The sequence below is a fragment of the Polypterus senegalus genome, chromosome 5 (genome assembly GCF_016835505.1).
Source record: "Polypterus senegalus isolate Bchr_013 chromosome 5, ASM1683550v1, whole genome shotgun sequence".
NCBI lineage: Eukaryota > Metazoa > Chordata > Cladistia > Polypteriformes > Polypteridae > Polypterus > Polypterus senegalus.
Window position 1 is genome coordinate 145,768,173 of NC_053158.1, and position 20,354 is coordinate 145,788,526.

At 38.6% G+C, this 20,354-nt stretch overlaps 1 protein-coding gene across 1 annotated transcript in view; it reads right to left on the reverse strand.

The window, feature by feature from the left end:
- Nucleotides 1–14,086: 14,086 nt before the first annotated feature.
- Nucleotides 14,087–20,354, reverse strand: part of LOC120530011 (uracil nucleotide/cysteinyl leukotriene receptor) — a 29,291-nt gene continuing 23,023 nt past the window's right edge. The window contains exon 2 of the mRNA XM_039754181.1: nucleotides 14,087–15,149. Within this exon, the coding sequence (XP_039610115.1) occupies nucleotides 14,211–15,149 (939 nt within the window). The 3' untranslated portion in view covers nucleotides 14,087–14,210. The remainder of the gene's footprint in view (nucleotides 15,150–20,354) is intronic.

A 20,354-nucleotide genomic window follows, 5' to 3' on the forward strand; every position in this document is an offset into this window, starting at 1 on the left:
CCTGGGTACATTTGTTGTTACCCATCGGAAAGATCATAAATAATTGGATTAAAGTGATTTTCCAGACTAGCTGTTTTCTGTTATTAGTATCACACATGTCCCTAATCATCCAATCAGTCATTCAGCCTATATAAATGGAGCAAAACAGTTACTCTGCTGTTTGGTACCAACGTGTCCCACACTGAACATGGACCAGAGTAAGGAAAGGAGAAAGTTGCCTGAGGAGTTCAGAAAGAAAATTACAGACAAAAATATTAAAGGCAAAGGCTATAAGACCATCTTCAAACAGCTTGATGCTGATGTTACAACAGATGCAAAATATTATGAAAACATTTAAGGTGCATTGTTACTGTATCCATCCCTGGATATGGCTGCAGGAGGAAAATCGACCTCAGAATGGGTAGAATTATATTGAGAATTATAGACAAAAAGTCAAAAAACTTCCAAAGAGATACAAACGGAACTCCAAGGTCAAGGTCCATCAGTGTTTAATTGCAACATCTGTTGCCTTTTGAGTGAGAGTGGGCTCAATGGAAGAAAACCCAGGATGACTCCAAAATATTAAAAAGCTAGAGTGGAATTTGCTAAAGTGCATATTGACAAATGTGACCATCCAGGCTGGCTCCATGCTCCATAGTTGCTTTTGGGAGCCACTTGAACATGAAACTGCCGATAATGTATCTGAGGATGAGCTGAGCAAATGAGGACTCACACAGTCAGCAAAGGGTTGGTGCAAGTGTTTAGTGCTTTTATTAAAAAAACAATGTCCAAAATTGTAGTGCGTTCCACATTAAACATATTTGTTTAAACATACTAGTCATTCAAAACTGATTAACATAAATTGAATTGGTGTAGAGTGGCACAGAGGTAGAGCTACTACCTCACCACAAGGAGACTGCAGTTCACTTCCCAGGTGCTCCCTGCATGCAGTTTGCATGTTCTCTGGTTTCCTCCAAGAGTTCAGAGACATGTAGGTTTGGAATTGGCATTACTAAATTGGTCTGTGCACGTTCAACCTGTAATAGTGCCCTGTCCTGCCTTGTGTCCTCTGCTGTCCCATGACCCTGCTCAGGATTGGAGTTTGGAAGATGGATGGGATATAACAATATAAGTCCATTAACATTATTTTTGAGCTATTGCCAGTTGAAAATAGAGGAGAGGAAAACAGAAACCCAATTCAGCATCATTACTAGAGAATCTGAATCTCTGAAGGGTCCTTGGTCAGTTATAACAGACAAAATCAAAAGGCAAAGTCAAACACCATCACAATCCTGGAGACCAATGTCTTCCAGAGAATTCTATAGTAAAGTCTAATAAAATCTTCTCATACTGTGATTCCAAGGTTCCCAGTATCTCAGATGTTGGTCCGTCGCAGTAGACTACCAGCAACACCAGAGTCCACCAAACAGAGGTCTACCCTGGTGTGCCCATAACAAAATGAATATGACACAGGCTTTAAAATCAATTCACTTTACATATGGAATCAAAGAGCGTTTCTAAGCAAATTTCAGCAGGCGAGAGAGTTCTGGGTGCATGGGCTTCTCTAAGGGGGGCTCCCTTCTGTCACAACTAGTAAGTCTATTTTTGCTGCAAATCTGAAAATGCTGATGTTTGAGCAGCCATTCAAAACAGCAAAACTGCTTTAACCAGGCAAAAAAACATGCCCACCGACCTGCAAAAAGTACAAAAGTGCTACCCATTCATATTATGAGAGAGATTTTCTCCATTATGATAAAAAAAACAGTCCTGAAAGAGAGAACTGAAACAGGGATGCATTTTGAACAGAGTTAAAGTTCAGAGGCCACATAGCATTTCACGTTATAGTAATGAGACTTGCTTTTATAAATGCAGGCTATAAATAATAATACATGTTAATTATTTTACTGTAGAAGTGACAGTAATGACTAAATAACATGCTGTCTGCTTATTCTGAAAATAATGCAGATGAGGCATCAAATTCAGACTCAAATACTGAAGGGTCTCAGTGGCTAAAGCCATTCCTTCTAGTCAGTTTCTTATTTAGTAACCAATGAACCAGACTTCTACTTTAGTATTATTTTGTTTTTTATTAAGTCTTCAACCCAGCAATAATGAGATGCAAAGTGAACCGACAAATGACTAGCTAACTCAAGGGTCTGAAACATAGTATCATTGATGTTTTTTGTGCTGTATTATTATCATTCTCATTTTCAATGTTATTTTACCAAAGGAAGTATTCTGACCCCTGCACTTTCTGTACACTTGATATATTTGCCATTTTTACACTTTAATCTACACTCAATAACTTAAAGTGAAAACATGTTTTGAGAAAGGTTTGCAGATTTATTAAAGTATTTAAGTATTTAGACTCTTTGCTGTGGCACTCAATTGTGGTCAGGGACATCCTGTTTGCTTTAGTTATCTTAAGAGTTTTGTCTACATCTTAAAAGAAGTCTACCTGTGGCAAATTGAATTGATTGGGCAGCATCCAGAAAGGCACACACCTATATATGTAAGATCCCCCAATTCATACTGAATGTCAAGACAAAAACAAAGCCATGAAGTCCAAAGTACTCAATACAGACCACTGAGATAATATACTGCTGAGGAAAAGATCAGGGCAAGGGGATAAAACCATTTCTCAAAGCTTTGAGTGTCCTAAGGAGCACAATGATTGTGAAATGGATCACATACCCTTAATAATAATGAAAATAATCTTGTGCCAAATCGTGAAATAAATATTTTGCAAGAAATTTTTACTCTTGAAATATCAATTCTTATGTCTAGTCGTCTGGACAGTACTCTTGTTGTTATAAAATGGCACCTTTTATCAGACAAAATAAATACAGGGTGAAATACACAAAAATGGTGAACAAAAAATATAAATAAACAGTAAAGTCTACCATTTGGTTTCTCTCTGTGTACATCCTATCACTCCAGTATGTCAGTTGGTTTGGCTTGCAGACTTGCCCACCATATGAAAAACACTTCTCACCAGTTCTAGTTCTTCTGACAGTGGATTGTTCATGCCATCCCCCTCCTCTCTCTACCCTCAGTTATGAGGCATCTCCAAAATCCAATCCACAGTCACTTCCAACCAAGTGCCAGAATCACAAGATTACTATTGTCCTTCCATTTGTTCTGGAGTGACTTGACTTAAACTCTCTCTAATGGCTCATGGTGCCACTATTCTTCCATTTTGGTCTTAAAAGGACATGGCTTTCAAGACAACTCCACAACTGTTGTGGTGCAGCCAGGATTTTATTCCTGGTTCAAGTCTCATTTCTTTTTTATTTCTTCATTTAATTTATTCATTTATTTATTCCTGCAATTTCATTTATAAACTATGATTTTGTTTTTCTCCTTTTTGTAATTTATTCTTCTCATGAAGTATTTTGGGTGCTTATTTACATATTTATGATGTTTTGCCATTCACTTGACATTTGCTCTGTTAGTTATGCTCTCTGTGCTGAGCTTAGGGTGGCTGGGTTCCCTGACAAAGCAGCTGGGGAACCTTCCCTAGTTCTTCTTATAATCTAACATTAAATTTAAAAAAAAATCCCTGCATTTGTTTCAGTTTTGGTTCACAGCTGTTCTGTTTTGTTTTAGTGCTGCACAATATTTTGCATTATTATTATTATTACTATTATTATTATCATTATTATTATTATTATTATTATCAGTTACTAATAAAAAGTTACATTGCCATTTAATATTTTATGGGTGCTGCCATTCTGAACTGCCATTATTATAACATGTTATAGACTGCAATGGAGAACTTCTGATATTGACGTAATTAACATCATCAAAATTTCAGTATATAAAGAGACATATCATAATCCAAGTTTGTGAATATATATAAAAAAAAAGAAACCGGGAGGGTGCTCTTCTCGAATTTCTTGTATACTGAGATAGAGGAAAAGGTAATCAGAACCACTTCCAGTTGCAAAATATTTCTCAAAAATCATATCTCTTTGTTTCTGATCATAACTAATTGATAATATTGATACACAATTATTTATCTCTATTTATAAGCAAACGTTATATTAAAATAATATTTTCACACTTAGAGAGGTCGAAAATGGTAGTGGAATTTTTTCATGCTTACATATGCATAAGCTAAATTACATGCAAAGTAAAAAGAGTTATAGCCACCTAAAAACATAGAAGTGTTAGTATTATATAATATTTGTTGCAATAAATTGCTATAGGTAAAACTGCATCTATCTACATTTAATTATGAAAATGATGGCGGAAATAAAAAAGTTCACAAAATTAAATGTATTACCAGGAACACGACATCGATGTAGTAGCTTATTGTTCCCATTATTTCTTTATATTTACATGGCATGTCCAATGTTTACATGTTATTGTTAAACTGATGATGTATACATTAAAATAAAATTAATAATATTTATTGAAATAATATGCATTATATTGAATACAGTTTTTAATATCCTGTACAAATTTATATTTCCATGAAACAAAAAATTTGGATGGTTGTTTTAAAAAAATACTACTTTGGTTAAGTAATTTTTCTCAAAGTTCACATCTGTTTGTTTTTTATCATTATAAATTTCTATACAAAATTTGAATCATCTATCTGTAATTATAACCATAGTTTACTTGAAAATTTGCAAAAGAATTCAGTTAAGGAAGTGCCCCAAAAGTTAATAGCTTTCCGTATTTTCAATACAAAGCAGATGTGCAAAATCTCATAGACCTAAGTCAAAGCGTTTTCGAGTTATCATGTTTACACACAGATATACAAACACACAGACAGAGATAATTTCAAAAATGATATTTTATAAAATTGAAGAGGCACGTTTGGGAGTTTTTAGTTTTTTGAGCATGCATACAAGTATAAGAGTAAGAGGTGGGATTCAATTTGTTAGGTAAATACATAGAATTAGATTTAAAAAAAACTGACAAAACGATCACGGGCTAGACACAATAGATCAGGGTCTTAAGCCTCTAACACGAACACCACTGTGTACCCCTCTTGCCCCAAAGGCACTGTCCTTATCTGCTAATTATGGATTCTAGCTTTATATCTGCTTACTTTCTGTCTTTGCTTGTCTTTGACCAGTAATTTTGTTTTCACTCTACAGCAAAAGGCATACATTCCTACTTTCTTGTCTATGGCTTCCAGAGCTGTGATGGAAAGTACCACTAAATCAGAGCCATCCTTTAACTTCCTTATTTGCCACTCACACTTCCTTACAGATGTTGTCTTATTGTATGTTATTCCATATTTGCATTAAAGGGGGTTTCTGTTTTGGGACCCCAACTGTTTTTTATTTGTTTTTGTGTTCTTCTTTTACAGTCTACAGTTTTGCATTCAAAAGCTATGTAAGGAAGTTTCAAGGTAAACTAATTCATTCTTATTATCTGTGCATATATTTTGTTTTTATCTAAGGTATTTTGCTGTTTTTCTGATCTTAATTTCTCCTTTTCGGGGTGTTTTGTTATGTAGAATTCAATTCTGTTACTTATATTCAATTAAAACATTTATTTAAGGCTGTTAGAATTTCTTCACTTTTTGCACTTCCATAGATACTTTTTATGATGCGGTCACCTGGAGGCGCTCCAGCTCCCCAAACCCAACACAGACAGACATCAGGCACAAGTTCAGCAACACAAACATTTTATTTTCTGCTGTGGAAACCTTTATTTTGTTCTCCAGCTCCCTGCATAGTACAAATACACCAATAAACAGCACAGTACATCACTTTCTCTTCTTCTTTCTCTCTCTCTCCTCACCTTCTGCCTCCACTTCTCCTGCAGCAAACTTCGTCTTACTCTTCCCAACTCTGGCTCCTTGAATGAAGTGAGGCGGTTCCTTTTATGCCACACCTGGGAGCACTTTAGCCCATCAGTATTATCTAGAAGTATTCCCAGGTGTTGTGGGAGCCCAAAAGTAGGGCTCTGTAGCTCCCCCTGGCAGCTCCCAATGGACTCAACAGGGCTGGGCCAAACTCCAACTTCCATGGAGCTCTGTGGGAATCCAAGGCCCCACTGCAACCTAGGGGGGCTGCCATCTAGCACTCTGGGGTAGGCAGCACAATGTGCATATCTGCTCCCTCGGCCCTTCCTTTACAATGGCCACCCAGCTGGGGTCTGTCACACTGGATACCACCATTTTGATGCAATATTATAAAACATAAATACGACTTCTTGTTGGTGTGTACTTTATTTCTTTTTGTGACTTATCTACAAAGTAATAACAGACCTTCTGCTTTGAATTTAGACCACGATTTTTTCCTGTACATTTCTCAGTTTGGTGAAAGACAGGATGGATTACTGGGTTTTTGACTCTGGCTAGGGTTTTATGTTCATAAAAATTACTTACGAATGCTTTAATATCACTTCGATTTTTGTTTTGTCCGGCACCACATGACTTTGGCACCTCCTAATATCGCTTTACCATAACATTAATTATAATCAACAAACATTTCAACACACAGACCTCAGAATTATATTCATGCCTCAGAGTAAAATATCCCTAAGCACCCATCAGTTCAATAATCAGGAAAGTGTCAGTTCCACAAGCTGGCGTTACCCTTATATCTGAAGCAGGACGATATAATAAAATGTCTCCATCTGATTATCAGGATACTGCATAGTCTACTGGATGACTACAAAATGTTCCAGTTGCAGGTATTAGGAGGCCAGGATGTGTATGTCAATTTATGTGAGAGGGGTGGCAGAATACTGCTATAATTGGACCAGGAGTAAAAGCTCCCTTTCCCTAGTCCCTTTCTTAAGGTATCTTCTGATCCCAGTACATTGCAAAATTATGATTATCTTTAATGCTATTGTAAGAGTTTATTGCAACCTGGGATCGGTTTTATGATGACATCTGCACCAAAATGATATATAATGGGCTATCTGATTTATAGTATCTCATATATATCTTTGATTTATGAGTGGGTTATTATTATTTATTCCTTTGATAATGTTGGGTTGATAAAATTTATAACTTGCCTCACAGCCCCCCTTTTTTCTCTTATGACTGGTGGCGAAACAAATTGTTAACAACTTGATTAATATCATTTAATGTTTAATTAATGATCTACGCTTTTATTAATATGGGATACAGTGAAATCTTTTATGTAATGTAATTATTTTTATATATACAGTATATATATATATATATATAAGTGAGTGTGTGTACAGTAGGGTGGCATTTGAAAATGACTTTAAGGTCTCAACGATTTTTTCACTTGCAAAGTGCTTGCTATCTGTTTCCATAAAATTTTATGGATTTTTAAAAAAATCTAAAAGTATAACATTCAGCTTGAACTAGCAATGGTTTCCAGCTTTCGGTGTTTGAACTTCAGATGTTGGTTCTACTACTGTACTAACTGCAGGTAAATTATGATACTTCTTATTTATTTTTTAAAATATCCTTTCAAGTTTACTTCTTTATCACTATTGCCTGCCATTTTGTTGTTTACTCTTTGTAACAATCACAGTAATTTAGTGTCCTTACAGTAATTTCTTGTTGAATGTGATTGGGTGAGTTTTTAATTTGTGAACTTTTTGCAAGTTGTTTCTTAACTACTAGGTAATCTGTTCCTATTTTACTTTCTCTATACTTATTACTTAAACTTTCTGTGTCTGCTTGGCAATTTGCTAGCATTTGAAATTTTGTTTTGTTTGCTTTTCAGTAATTACATGGCCACAAGTGTGTCTGCATCTTTGACATGTAGCCAGAGTACGTTGTGGCTGTTGAGCCAATTGCTCATATAAATGGCCATAAGCTGCCATCCAGCTATATCCTAACACAGGGTCACAGGGCTCTGCTAGAGCCAATTCCAGCCAACACAGGAACAAATCCCGGGCAAGGCACCAGCCCACCTCAGGACACACACACACCAAGCACACACTAGAGACAATTAAGGATCACAAATGAACCTAACCTGCATGTCTTTGGAGGATGTGGGAGAATTCCAGAGCACCTGCAGAAAACCCACGCAGACACGGGGAGAACATGCAAACTTTACACAAGGAGGACCTGGGAAGCGAACCCAGGTCTCCGTACTGCGAGGCAGCAGCACTACCACTGTTCCACCGTGCCTCCCAACTGCCATCCAATGGGGTCACAATTTTGTTTCACAGTCAGTGAAGCAACTGATTAAAAGTTTGATGCTATCAACTGACTATCTTTCGTTTAGTCCAGATGAAAGGAATGATCTCCCAGACTATCAAGCAGCAGTGTGTCGTGTCAGAGAACTGCTAGTTGTAAATGAGGCATTGCACTTATTCAGGATTACAACTCTGCGATAATAACTAATGAGGAGCAGAAGCAATATATTTTACAGACAGTTGAAAAGCACAGGAAGATGTTTCCTGACAGTATAAAATCTACTGTCACAACCGCACAGTGACAACATTTTCTAGTTAACGACTGTAATGTTGTGCAATACAATTTTGATTTACTGTTATCTGGAAAAGCACAGTAGAATGCTATTCAGCGACTGCAGTGACACTGCATTTTAATTTTATATACTGTACTAGTGACCAACATTAAACCTATGATGAATATATTGAATAGTATGCATTACATGTACGGAATTTTCATTTATCTCTGAAACTTTGCATACTTTGTGACACCAGTACAAATGCTGTAAATTTCTTGGCTGTCATGTCACGTGTATATCTATCACATTCAGGGATCGAGGGTTGAGAAATTCCAAAATTTCATTTTTATGCTCATTTAAGTGACACCCTAATGTACAGTTGTACTGAGAAATGGGATATTAACTAACAACTGGCTATATATAAGGTCAGTTTAATATTTTATTTTTTAATATACCTTTCATAGTTCAAACAGATGGTTTCTCAGAAATCTTTTCAAGCAATGTGGTCATTTTCCTCCTAACAATAAATGTAAGCGGCTGTAGTTCCTCTTAAGGTTCTCCAGATATCACCAAAAAAAAAAATCTAAACTATACATACTGGAAGAGAATCAAATTACTCCAATTGAACAGTTGTCCAAATAGGTGAACATTTTGGATAAGTTTGCTATTAAAGGGTTAGAATCAGTATCTGCTTACAGTATAATTAAGTTCAGTCATAGGAATAAGAATAATCGTTTATTGGCTATCAAATGTCCAAGCTGTACTGTATTTAATTCATTTATGAATTATATACAGTATTTTGCAAGATTCCAATCCTATCCCTGTCACTTTCCATGTGGAGGTATGACATTCTTTTTAAGGGTGCAGGTTTTTTGTCGAAGACTCTGTTTATTTTTGGAAGTTCCTGCCGGTTTGCTTGGTTGCATTAATCAGTGACTCTGAATGAGCTTAGTACATAATTTGGTAGGTGAGTGTGTGCAAGTTGTGATTGACTGGAGGGATGCTTCCTGTCCCATGCTTGTGGACCAAAGACTGACACCAGCCATCTTTTAAAGGTTTAGAGGGTAATTATTGTCATGCGTACAGAGTGAAGTGAAAGTCTTACTTGCTTGTGCTATTCAACATGTAACACCCATGATTAGTGAGTGTAGCAACATTACCACAAAGCCTTACCTGAAGAATGTCAGAACATATTTTTCAGTAACAGACAAATAGAATAATAAAGTTTATATTATACATAGTAGAGTGTACTCTTTTAAAGCGTTGCAAAAGTTAATTCTCGATACATAAACCCCTTTTGTAAACCAACTATTTCACAATGGGAAGTCATGCTTTAAATTGTTCTTGCATTGCTTTATCCAACTCATTTCTTTAACTATATAAAATATTCCTTCCCATGATCAAAGATGAAATCTTTATTGAAATAAGTAAGTCCATAAAAGGAAAGAATAAATGAGATGTAATAAAAGTTGTACCTTTTTATAATGGAAATATTTCCATTTCTCTATAATGTAAAAGAACAAATCAAACATATCTCTGAACTTTTTTACAATTTACTAAACCATAAGAGTAAGTATGAATTGGGATCAGCTTTGTTCTTGAATTACATCATTACAAAGGCTTAGCAATGGAAAAAGGAAAATTAGAATAGCTTTAAATTACATTTAGCCCAATTCAGTAAACTTTATTTAGTGATTTTTAGGGATCACAAATTATTCCATCAGATTTAATAAGAGTTTCAGTCCTTTCATTTCTTTTACAACTTTAGAGTGCAATTCTAAAATCCAATATGTTTCAGAAGACTTTCTACAATTGTTTCTTTTTGAGACATCCATATGCTTTGTTTTCAGTTTTACAGAACTATCATATAAGGTCCCTCAAATTATAAGGCCTAATATGTTATTTTATGATTTATCATGCATTACACACAACAATAGACCACGTGTAAAAAGAGAAGAAAGTGCAGTTTATGGCATTTTTTGGCAGGCAGTGGTTAAGGCTTTAGATGTCAAACCCTGACATTGCAGGTTCAAATCTCACTACTGACACTGTGACACCATAAGCATGTCACATCACCAACCTGTGCTCCAACTGGAAAAACAAAGGAAATGTCACCTTTGGATAAGGGTGTTAGCAGCGACTGAAGTGGATATACACATAGTAAAAGATCTTCAGTCTTGCATAAGGTAAGATACAAGCAAAGAAGGTGCAGGTCAAGGCAAATAAAGAGTGGGGAGTGCAGGGAGGGGGGTGTACTCTCTGAGTTTCGATCTGCACTGTACACTGACATACTAAGAGTGTGTGTGTGTGTGTGTTGGTTTAAATATGCATGACACAAGACAGTAAGCTCGAAAACACTGTCAGAATGCACAAATCACTCCAAACACTAATGGTACATACCAGCCCACTTCAAGCTCTCGGCTTCAGCCAAGTAATAATATATTTGGAGAAAAAAAATCACATTTTTTTTTAGTAAAAAGTCTGACACTTAAACCCTGATACCCAAATCAATTTAAAATAGAGCTTTTCTCTTCACTCTTGTGGACTATTCTTATTTAAAAGGTCACAAGTATCAACAGTTGGGAGCTGTAAGTGGAAGATCAATCAACACATTCGCAGATGGCAGGGCCTTGCCCATAGCTTAAGTAGCATTGCTGTTTATGGGCATAAGGACAGACTCAGGATGCCATAGGCAATCTGACTGAACACTTCCTGTTTACACATGTGGCAGGTGCTGCAATACAGAGAGTTCAGTTACACAAAAGATCTCTCAGATTGACATTGAAGTGAGGATAAATGGTGTTTAGACCATACTGTAAGTACAATCTAGATAATAACAGGCCAATCAGCCCAACAAAGCTTGCCAGTCCTCTACACTTAATTCTTCTACAAAAACATTAAATCGAGTTTTGAAAGTCCCTAAATTCCTGTTGCTTTCCACATTACTCGGTAGCTTATTCCATGTATCTATGGTTCTTTGTGTAAAGAAAAACTTCCTAAAGTTTGTGCAGAATTTGCCCTTAACAGGTTTCCAACTGCATCCCCATGTTCTGATGAACTCATTTTAAAATAACAGTCTCGATCCACTATACTAATTTCCTTCATAATTTTAAACACTTCAATCACCTCTTAATCTTCTTTTGCTGAAAACTGAAAAGGCTCAGCTCTTTTTATCTTTCTACATAATTCATCCCCTGTAGCACTGGAATCAGCCTGGGTGCTCCTCTCTGGACCTTTTCTAGCATGGCCTGGAGACCAAAACTGCACACAGTGCTCCAGATGAAGCCTCACCAGTGCGTCATATGAGCTTGGACTTGTACTCCATAAGCTGTGCTATATAACCTAACATTCTGTTAGCCTTCTTAATGGCTTCTGAACATTGTCTGGAAGTTGATAGTGCTGTGTCTACTATGAGTCCTAAATCCTTCTCATAAGGTGTACTCTGGATTTTCAGACCACCCATTGTGTATTCAAACCTAACATTTTTACTTCCTATGTGTAATACTTTACATTTACTGACATTAAACTTCATCTACCACAAAGGGATTAATAAAGTATCTATCTATCTATCTATCTATCTATCTATCTATCTATCTATCTATCTATCTATCTATCTATCTATCTATCTATCTATCTATCTATCTGCCTAAGCTTGTATTCTGTCCAAGTCCCTCTGTAATGATTTAATGGATTCTCTATAATCAGCCAATCCAACTGTCTTGGAAAGAAAGGGACTCTGCGTAATATTTAGATTTTGATTATTTAACTTTCCTAGTTTTAACTTTGTTCACTTTCTCACTTTGTATTCAGCCTGACATTTCATTCCCTTGGCTTTTCTCTCACAATAGTATTGAGGTCCTTCAACATGTCCATAACACCCTAGAGTATGTTCTCAACTGTTGCCCTATTGCACTACGGAAAAGTTACTGCCACTGGATCCAACTGTTTTGGAAAGAAAGGGACTCTGCGTAATATTTAGCCACTTTTATACATGTGTTTTATACATGTTAAACATGGACTATAATTATGGAGGACTTCTCAGGAGAGCACCAGACTGGGAATTATCAGTGGACCTTGGCAGACAGCTGAAATTTCCAGAGTACAACGCACACAGGACAGACACTGTCCTGCTGTCAACAGCAACAAGGCTGGTGGTTGTTTTAGAGCTCACAGAATTCTCAGTTGGAGGAGGTCTTTAAGAGGAGAACAAATAGTTAGTAAAAGAATACTAAAAGAAGGGGTAGGATACAGGGGGTTTGTTGGTAGATTCCTCTGTAAGGCTAACAATCTCTTGTTTAGCACAGGCACACACAAACAAGCAAAAAGCCATTCGAGTTATCACAGAGGCAGCAGAGAGGGCCTTTTAGTGTCTATGGCTTAGGAGGAACAATCTGGGGGCAACATCCAGTCAGACACAAGCTATGGCCTAAACAACCTACCTGGGTCGCCTGGGTGAGCCTATCTGCTGCCAAGAGACCTGAAATACCCTATGGCTCCAGGTACAACATTGATGATGTGTCTAAGTACATCAGCAGATGTATTTTGTTAATAAAGTAACAATACTTTTAGTCAAAATTACAGTTATGTCATTTTCTGTTCTGCTGCATGCCGACCTATGCTATAAAAAACATTTCCCATAATATTCTATTTTAAAGGAACATTCCACCCAAAAGTCATATTTTTGCATATTGTTATAGGTCCCAGCCTGAAACGCTGCAAACAGACTCTACTGTATATCACAATAATAAACTGAAATAAACATGTAAAATAAATATTAGGAAAACAGTCATGGCATTCATCTCTGACCTCTCTTTGGCAATAGTTTGAAGAGAGAGAGAGACAACGCAATAGTGTATTACCCAATGAGACAACAAGCCAGCCCTCTAGTGGTGAAAAGCTTTGTGGCTTTTGGGATGTAAGAAAAATACTAATTCTAGCAAACTGTATACTAAGAAATGTGTACAACTAAAGATTAAAAGTTAAAGAAAAGTGAAAGCATTAACAGAAAGAGGACATTCCTTGGACTTGTGCATATCCGAAATGTTTCAACAAGCAGAATATCAAATCACCCTTGCAGTTTCACAGAATGCTGATGAATAATATCAAGGTACTCCAGTTGTGAATCTGAATATAAATGCTTGCTCAAGCCTGAGGGTGTTCTGTTTTAGTTCTTGAGAGTGTTTTCTGGAATTGATTTATTTAACAACATTTTAGTAAAAACACAGGAGTTCTTAATGTTGTGAACAAATGACTGGATGACTTCACACATGCATTATGCAATACAAGTAATGAGAGATTTTTTTCACAGACATTTTCATATTGTTTGCTGTTGTCCTGCATTGGTCACCATAGACACTTATTATATGAAAACCTTTGTTACCTCCCTTGTGCCTGAAAACATGCAATTAAAATTTTTCTTGAACATCTCTACAAACTACAGTACATTGGGTAACATATAAAAAATATTAGTTTTAGGTGGAGAATTCCTTGAATATATATAATTTTTGCTAAAGGTATTTAAAATATAAGCATATTAAGATAGTTGGATTTCAATAAAAACAAACTGATGTCAAGAGTCAAAAGTGTGTTTTTTAATCTTATAAAACTTGTAGAAAAATAAGCAATTAGAGTCATTCTTCTCTTGATGTAATCTGTTACATAACTGATTTTTGAAATCTTTGAACCAATGAGAAATAAAAGCACATTCTTCTTTTATAGAATAGGAAGATATACAAAACATGTTAAATTTACAAATTATAAATTTTATTGTCAAACAATGAGACACGTGATCACTGTGTATTGTGAGAAACTTGCACTAGGAGGCCGATATTATTAGTTAATGACTATTACATACATTTTGGATTATCAGGTGCTTAGCTGTCCTATATTATTTCCTTCCTTTCTGCAAACCAGTTTCAGAAATGAATTCCTGAACTTCTGTGTTACAAAGAAATACATAATGGGATCTAGAGCTCCATTGAGGCTCGTTAGAGCAGAAGTAATGCGATTGCTGTGAAAGTGTGCACTTGTGCATGGCCTGTTCTTTTGATTAAATGCAAGGATATAGGCAAATCGGCTTACATGATAGGGAACAAAGCAGATAACGAATATGACTAAGATCATAACAGTCAACTTAATGGCTTTGTTTTTAATGGTTTCTTTGATGTTTCCTCCCCTCCATAAAGCATGCGCGATTGCTATATAGGAACACAGTACAGCAATAAAGGGTATGATAAAGCCAATGCTAAGAGATACAAGTGCTATCCTTGATGTTTTCTCCCGGTAAAGCTGCAGGCATTCTGTGGTGGCATTCCTTTGCAAAGTTTGATTAGACAGAAGCATTGGGAACATGGATGTAATTAACATAACCCAGAGGATCACACTCACAATTTTGGCATACACTGGCTTCCTTAATTTTATGGATTTCACAGGAAAGACAATGGCAAGAAATCGATCAAGACTGATGCACATCATAAAGTATAGACTTCCATACATATTTAGATAGAAGAAGAACCCAAGGAGACGGCAGGCAGGTTCTCCTAGTAACCAGTTGTTATCACTCATATGGTAGATGATCCGCATTGGAAGAATCAAGATGTAAGAGATATCAGCCAAGGCCAGATTCCTTAGGAAAACAATATTTGTGTCACATTTGTAGTTGTAGAAGAAAACCCACAATGCCAGTATATTTCCAGGAATGGCTACAATACAAACCAAGATATAATAGACTGTGAATAATGAATTCTCAAGATTTGATTTGTCCATGTGCCAACTGCTGTTATTGCACATGTTTAGATGCTGATCCTGAAACAAGAAAGACAGTCATGATTAATATGGTACAAAATATAACCTTTGATCTTTTTTAATGTAATCCTAGTGATGAATTTGCTTTTTACATAAGAAATTATATAGTAGACATGACTTTAGATTTCTTAAGTATTCATTTTAAATTGGCCTTTTTGATTTTATTTGCTAGGTTTTATACTGGGTATAGCATAATGGATGAGCAAACACAGAGGACACATAGAATAATGGAAATGAGTGAATCAACCCCCATTTTTAAAATAAAGAAGAGAATCTATTGTTTTGTACTTTTGGAAGTTGCTATCCTGCCTACACCATTTCTCTGCAATTAGTAAATTTCTTACTTTAGCAACAACCTGGTCTCCCTTTTCAGACAGCCCACCATCAACTGGTGCTGACTGTGGAGTAATGAGGTCCTTTGGGAATACAAGGCCATGTAGACCATCCCTTACTTGTTGTTCCAGGTACAAACTACATAAGACAATTTAAATACACTTGCAAAATCATTTTGTCTGGATCCAACTTGCAACTGCAGTATGGCATTTCTGATAAACAGAAATGTATGTTTTTCACAATTTTTTTTATAATATGCTTGTTAATATGATAAAACAATACTGTAGTTCTTTATATCACACTATTTCAGATGTTAAAACGGACATCAGCAGTTGATGATGTATCAAGCTCTATTTAACACTTGACAAAGAATAATAATTATTGACTACAAATTATTAATATTGGCTACAAATAGAATTGTTTAGTAACTTTGCTACAACTGAGCTATGAATTGTTACCTGTGTCAGCCTCAAGAAAATATGCTCTGTTATTTGGCCAGCTACATTTTCACAGTTTTCTTCAGTGTTTCTTATCATTTCTGATTCAGTACAGACATTAATAATAATGATAAATGTTCATTGCTCATTTTGCCTTCAAATATGTAGTCATGTGAAACACTAAGCACACACTTGTTTGACTCAATGGTTGTACAGTATGGTTCAGGATATAATTAACAATTGTTTAGTTTTCAAGTCTTAAAATTAAATTAATCCAGGCAGCAAACAACACATAACAGACTTTATTTTGTAATTATGAATTAAAGAAAAATAACCCCTCCTTGAACCGTCACCTTATCGTGGTGGAGGGGTTTGCGTGTCCCAATGATCCTAGAAGCTATGTTGTCCGGGGCTTTATGCCCCTGGTAGGGCCACCCAAGGCAAACTGGTCCTAGGTTAGGGATGAGACAAAGAACGGTTCAACAAACCTCCAATGAAGAATAAAAACTGTGGACGATGTTTTCCCTTGCCCGGACACGGGTCACCGGGGCCCCCCTCTGGAGCCAGGCCTGGGGGTGGGGCTCGATGGCGAGCGTCTGGTGGCTGGGCCTGCACCCATGGGGCTCGGCCGGGCACAGCCCGAAGTGGTAACGTGGGTCCTTCTTCCCATGGGCTCACCATCTATGGGGGGGGCCAAGGAGGTCAGGTGCAGTTGGGTGGTGGCCGGAGGCGGGGACCTTGGCGGTCTGATCCTCGGCTACAGAAACTGGCTCTTGGGACGTGGAATGTCACCTCTCTGAAGGGGAAGGAGCCTGAGCTAGTGTGCGAGGTTGAGAGGTACCGGCTAGATATAGTCGGACTCACCTCGACGCACATCTTGGACTCTGGAACCAATCTCCTTGAGAGGGGCTGGACTCTCTATCACTCTGGAGTTGCCCCCGGTAAGAGGCGCCGAGCAGGTGTGGGCATACTTATTGCCCCCCGACTTGGAGCCTGTGCATTGGGGTTTGCCCCGGTGGACGAAAGGGTGGCCTCCCTCCGCCTTCGGGTGGGGGGAAGGGTCCTGACTGTTGTTTGTGCGTATGCGCTGAACAGCAGTTTGGAGTATCCACCCTTTTTGGAGTCTCTGGAGGGATTGCTAGAAGGCATACCTTCTGGGGATTCCCTTGTTTTGCTGGGAGACTTCAATGCCCACATGGGCAATGACAGTGAGACCTGGAAGGGTGTGATTGGGAGGAATGGCCCCCCCGATCTGAACCCAAGACCAGGACACCCTAGGCCTCAGTTCGATGATTGACTTTGTGGTTGTGTCGTTGGACTTGCGGCCATATGTCTTGGACACTCGGGTGAAGAGAGGGGCGGGGCTGTCAACTGATCACCACCTGGTGGTGTGTTGGCTTCAATGGTGTGGGAAGATGCCGGTCAGACTTGGTAGGCCCAAACGTGTTGTGAGGGTCTGCTGGGAACGGCTGTCAGTCCCCTGTCAGAAGTAGCTTGAACTCCCACCTTCAGCAGAACTTCGACCACGTCCCGAGGGAGGTGGGGGACATTGAGTCCGAATGGGCCATATTCCGCTTATTGTTGAGGCGCTGACTGTGGCCGCATTGTCGGTGCGTGGCGGCAATCCCCAAACCCGTTGGTGGACACCGGTGGTGAGAGATGCCGTCAAGCTGAAGAAGGAGTCCTATGGGACCTTTTTGTCCTGTGGGTCTCTGGAGGCAGCTGATAGGTACCGCAGGCCAAGCGAACGGCTTCAGTTGTTGCTGAGGCAAAACTCGGGCATGGGAGGAGTTTGGAGAGGCCATGGAGAACGACTTTCGGATGGCTTCGAGGAGATTCTGGTCCACCATTTGGCGTCTCAGGAAGGGGAAGCAGTGCAGTGTCAACAACATATATGGTGGGGATGGTGCGCTGCTGACCTCACTGACGCTGTGGTCGGTGGGGGAGTACTTCAAGACCTCCTCAATCCCACTAACATGCCTTCCACGAGGAAGCAGAGCCTGGGGACTCTGAGGTGGGCTCTCCCATCTCTGGGACTGAAGTCACCGAGGTGGTCAAAAAACTCCTTGGTGGTAGGGCCCCGGGGGTGGATGAGATATGCCCGGAGTTCCTTAAGGCTCTGGATGTTGTAGGACTGTCTTGGTTGACACGTCTCTGCAACATCGCATGGACATCGGGACAGTGCCTCTTTATTGGCAGACCGGGGTAGTAATCCCCCTCTTTAAAAAGGGGGACCGGAGGGTCTTTTCCAACTATAGAGTGATCACACTCCTCAGCCTCCCTGGAAAAGTCTATTCGGGGGTTCTGGAGAGGAGGGTCCGTCGGATAGTCGAACCTCGGATTCAGGAGGAACAGTGTGGTTTTCGTCCTGGTCGCGGAACAGTGGACCAGCTCTACACCCTTAGCAAAATCCTGGAGGGTGTATGGGAGTTTGCCCAACCTGTCTACATGTGCTTTGTGGACTTGGAAAAGGCGTTTGACCGTGTCCCTCGAGGAATCCTGTGGGGGATGCTCCGGGAGCATGGGGTACCGGACCCCCTGATAAGGGCTGTTCGGTCCCTGTACAACTGGTGTCAGAGCTTGGTCCGCATTGCCGGCAGTAAGTCAAGCCCGTTTCCAGTGAGAGTTGCACTCGCCAGGGCTGCCCTTTGTCACCGATTCTGTTCATAATTTTTATGGACAGAATTTCTAGGCGCAGCAAGGGTGTTGAAGGGGTCCGGTTTGGTGGACTCAGGATTGGGTCACTGCTTTTTGCAGATGATGTTGTCCTGTTTGCTTTATCAGGCTGTGATCTTCAGCTCTCTGGAGTGGTTCGCAGCTGAGTGTGAAGCGGCTGGGATGAGAATCAGCACCTCCAATTTTGAGACCATGGTCCATGGTGATTATTTTCCCTTTTTCAAGTAATAATTTCCATTTGTTTGCACTCCTGTGATCTTTACTTGCTTTTTTTTATACTTTCTAATTTTCCGACTTTCATTTTCTTTAACTTTCTCCACATGTGTATCGCGCCAACTATTTTTTTTTAGACTTTCGAATTCCACTGCTTTCATAATCTCTAACCTGCTTTGCATGTGTACAGCGCCAACATCCGGATTGGACGTGCTTTTTTTTTAATTACACTTGTTCCGGGCTGATAATTACTTTCCTTATTTTCTGAATTTGCACCTAGGTTATTCTTTTTCTTTTTTGTCTCTCCAACGCTTTTGAATCTCTTTTCTCTGTTCTGCTTTCTTCTTCACTTTGTCATCTATGTTTCATTTATAACGTATTGTCCTTATACCCTTTATATGCACAGAGATCCCTGGATCTGTTTGTGCTCATAGCCAAAAGACGACGGAGTGTGTTGCTGGCTGCCCTTGCTCTTATTTATTTGTAAGTAGGGCGTGTTTTGCAAGAATCTCATGTTCTATGTCATCGTGAAATGGTCCTGGGCAATCTCTTGGCAGAAAGTCTCATGTTTAAGGTCCCCGCAAGATACTCCGTGGCCAATCTCTCTAGTCTCGCGGGTCTTTTAAGTGTCTTCCATGATCGTAACGTGAAGATCACGTATCGTCACCCTACTGCTTCTCTCTAGGATTTTTTTTTTTTATAATAGAGAGATTTAATCTAGTACATACAGTAGGTGATATTTATGATTTCATTTTACCTGTTTTCAGAATATATGTTATGTCTGTATCAGAACCTCTTTGAAAAGACATTCTCTATTATTTATTGTAACATTGTTTTTGTTTTGTCCTTCTACATCTCTAGGTGTTTCAGTCAGTCAGGAACAAATCCCAGGCAGGGCGCCAGCCCACCACAGAACACACACACCCCAAGCACACACTAGGGACAAAGTAGGATCGCCAATGCACCTAACCTGCATGTCTTTGGACTGTGGGAGGAGACCGGAGCACCCAGAGGAAACATATGCAGACATGGGGAGAACATGCAAATTCCATGCAGGAAGGCAGCAGCACTACAACTGCACCACCATGCTGCCCCCTAGGTGTTTCATCATCCCCCAAATGCCTGTGTTTTGCAAATTATCTGTTTTGGTCTGGTTTGGGATATTTTCAAAGACTATTCAAATATAGTCACATTGTCATTGTTGTTGCTTAAAGAAAAGTTCACATTCCTTTTTCTTATTTTGTCTTTATTGTTACAAAAGGTGACATATACACAGGCTGATCTTCAGACAAACTTGGAGAGGAAGTAATCATTTGTCATGAGAATTAATTCAGCTTTCACTTCTGTATTTCAAAGTCCTTGTCAATTTTTAGTGGATCTCTCATTTCATTACCACTTTCTTTGTATAATACATTTTGTTTTATTTGAAAAAACAATATGCTATTGTTTGAATGATTAGAATTAAGTGGCTTACAGTAAAATTAATTCTCCCAACTTGTATTTTACTAACATAATTCATACTGATCTACATGTTGCCTTTTCTGGT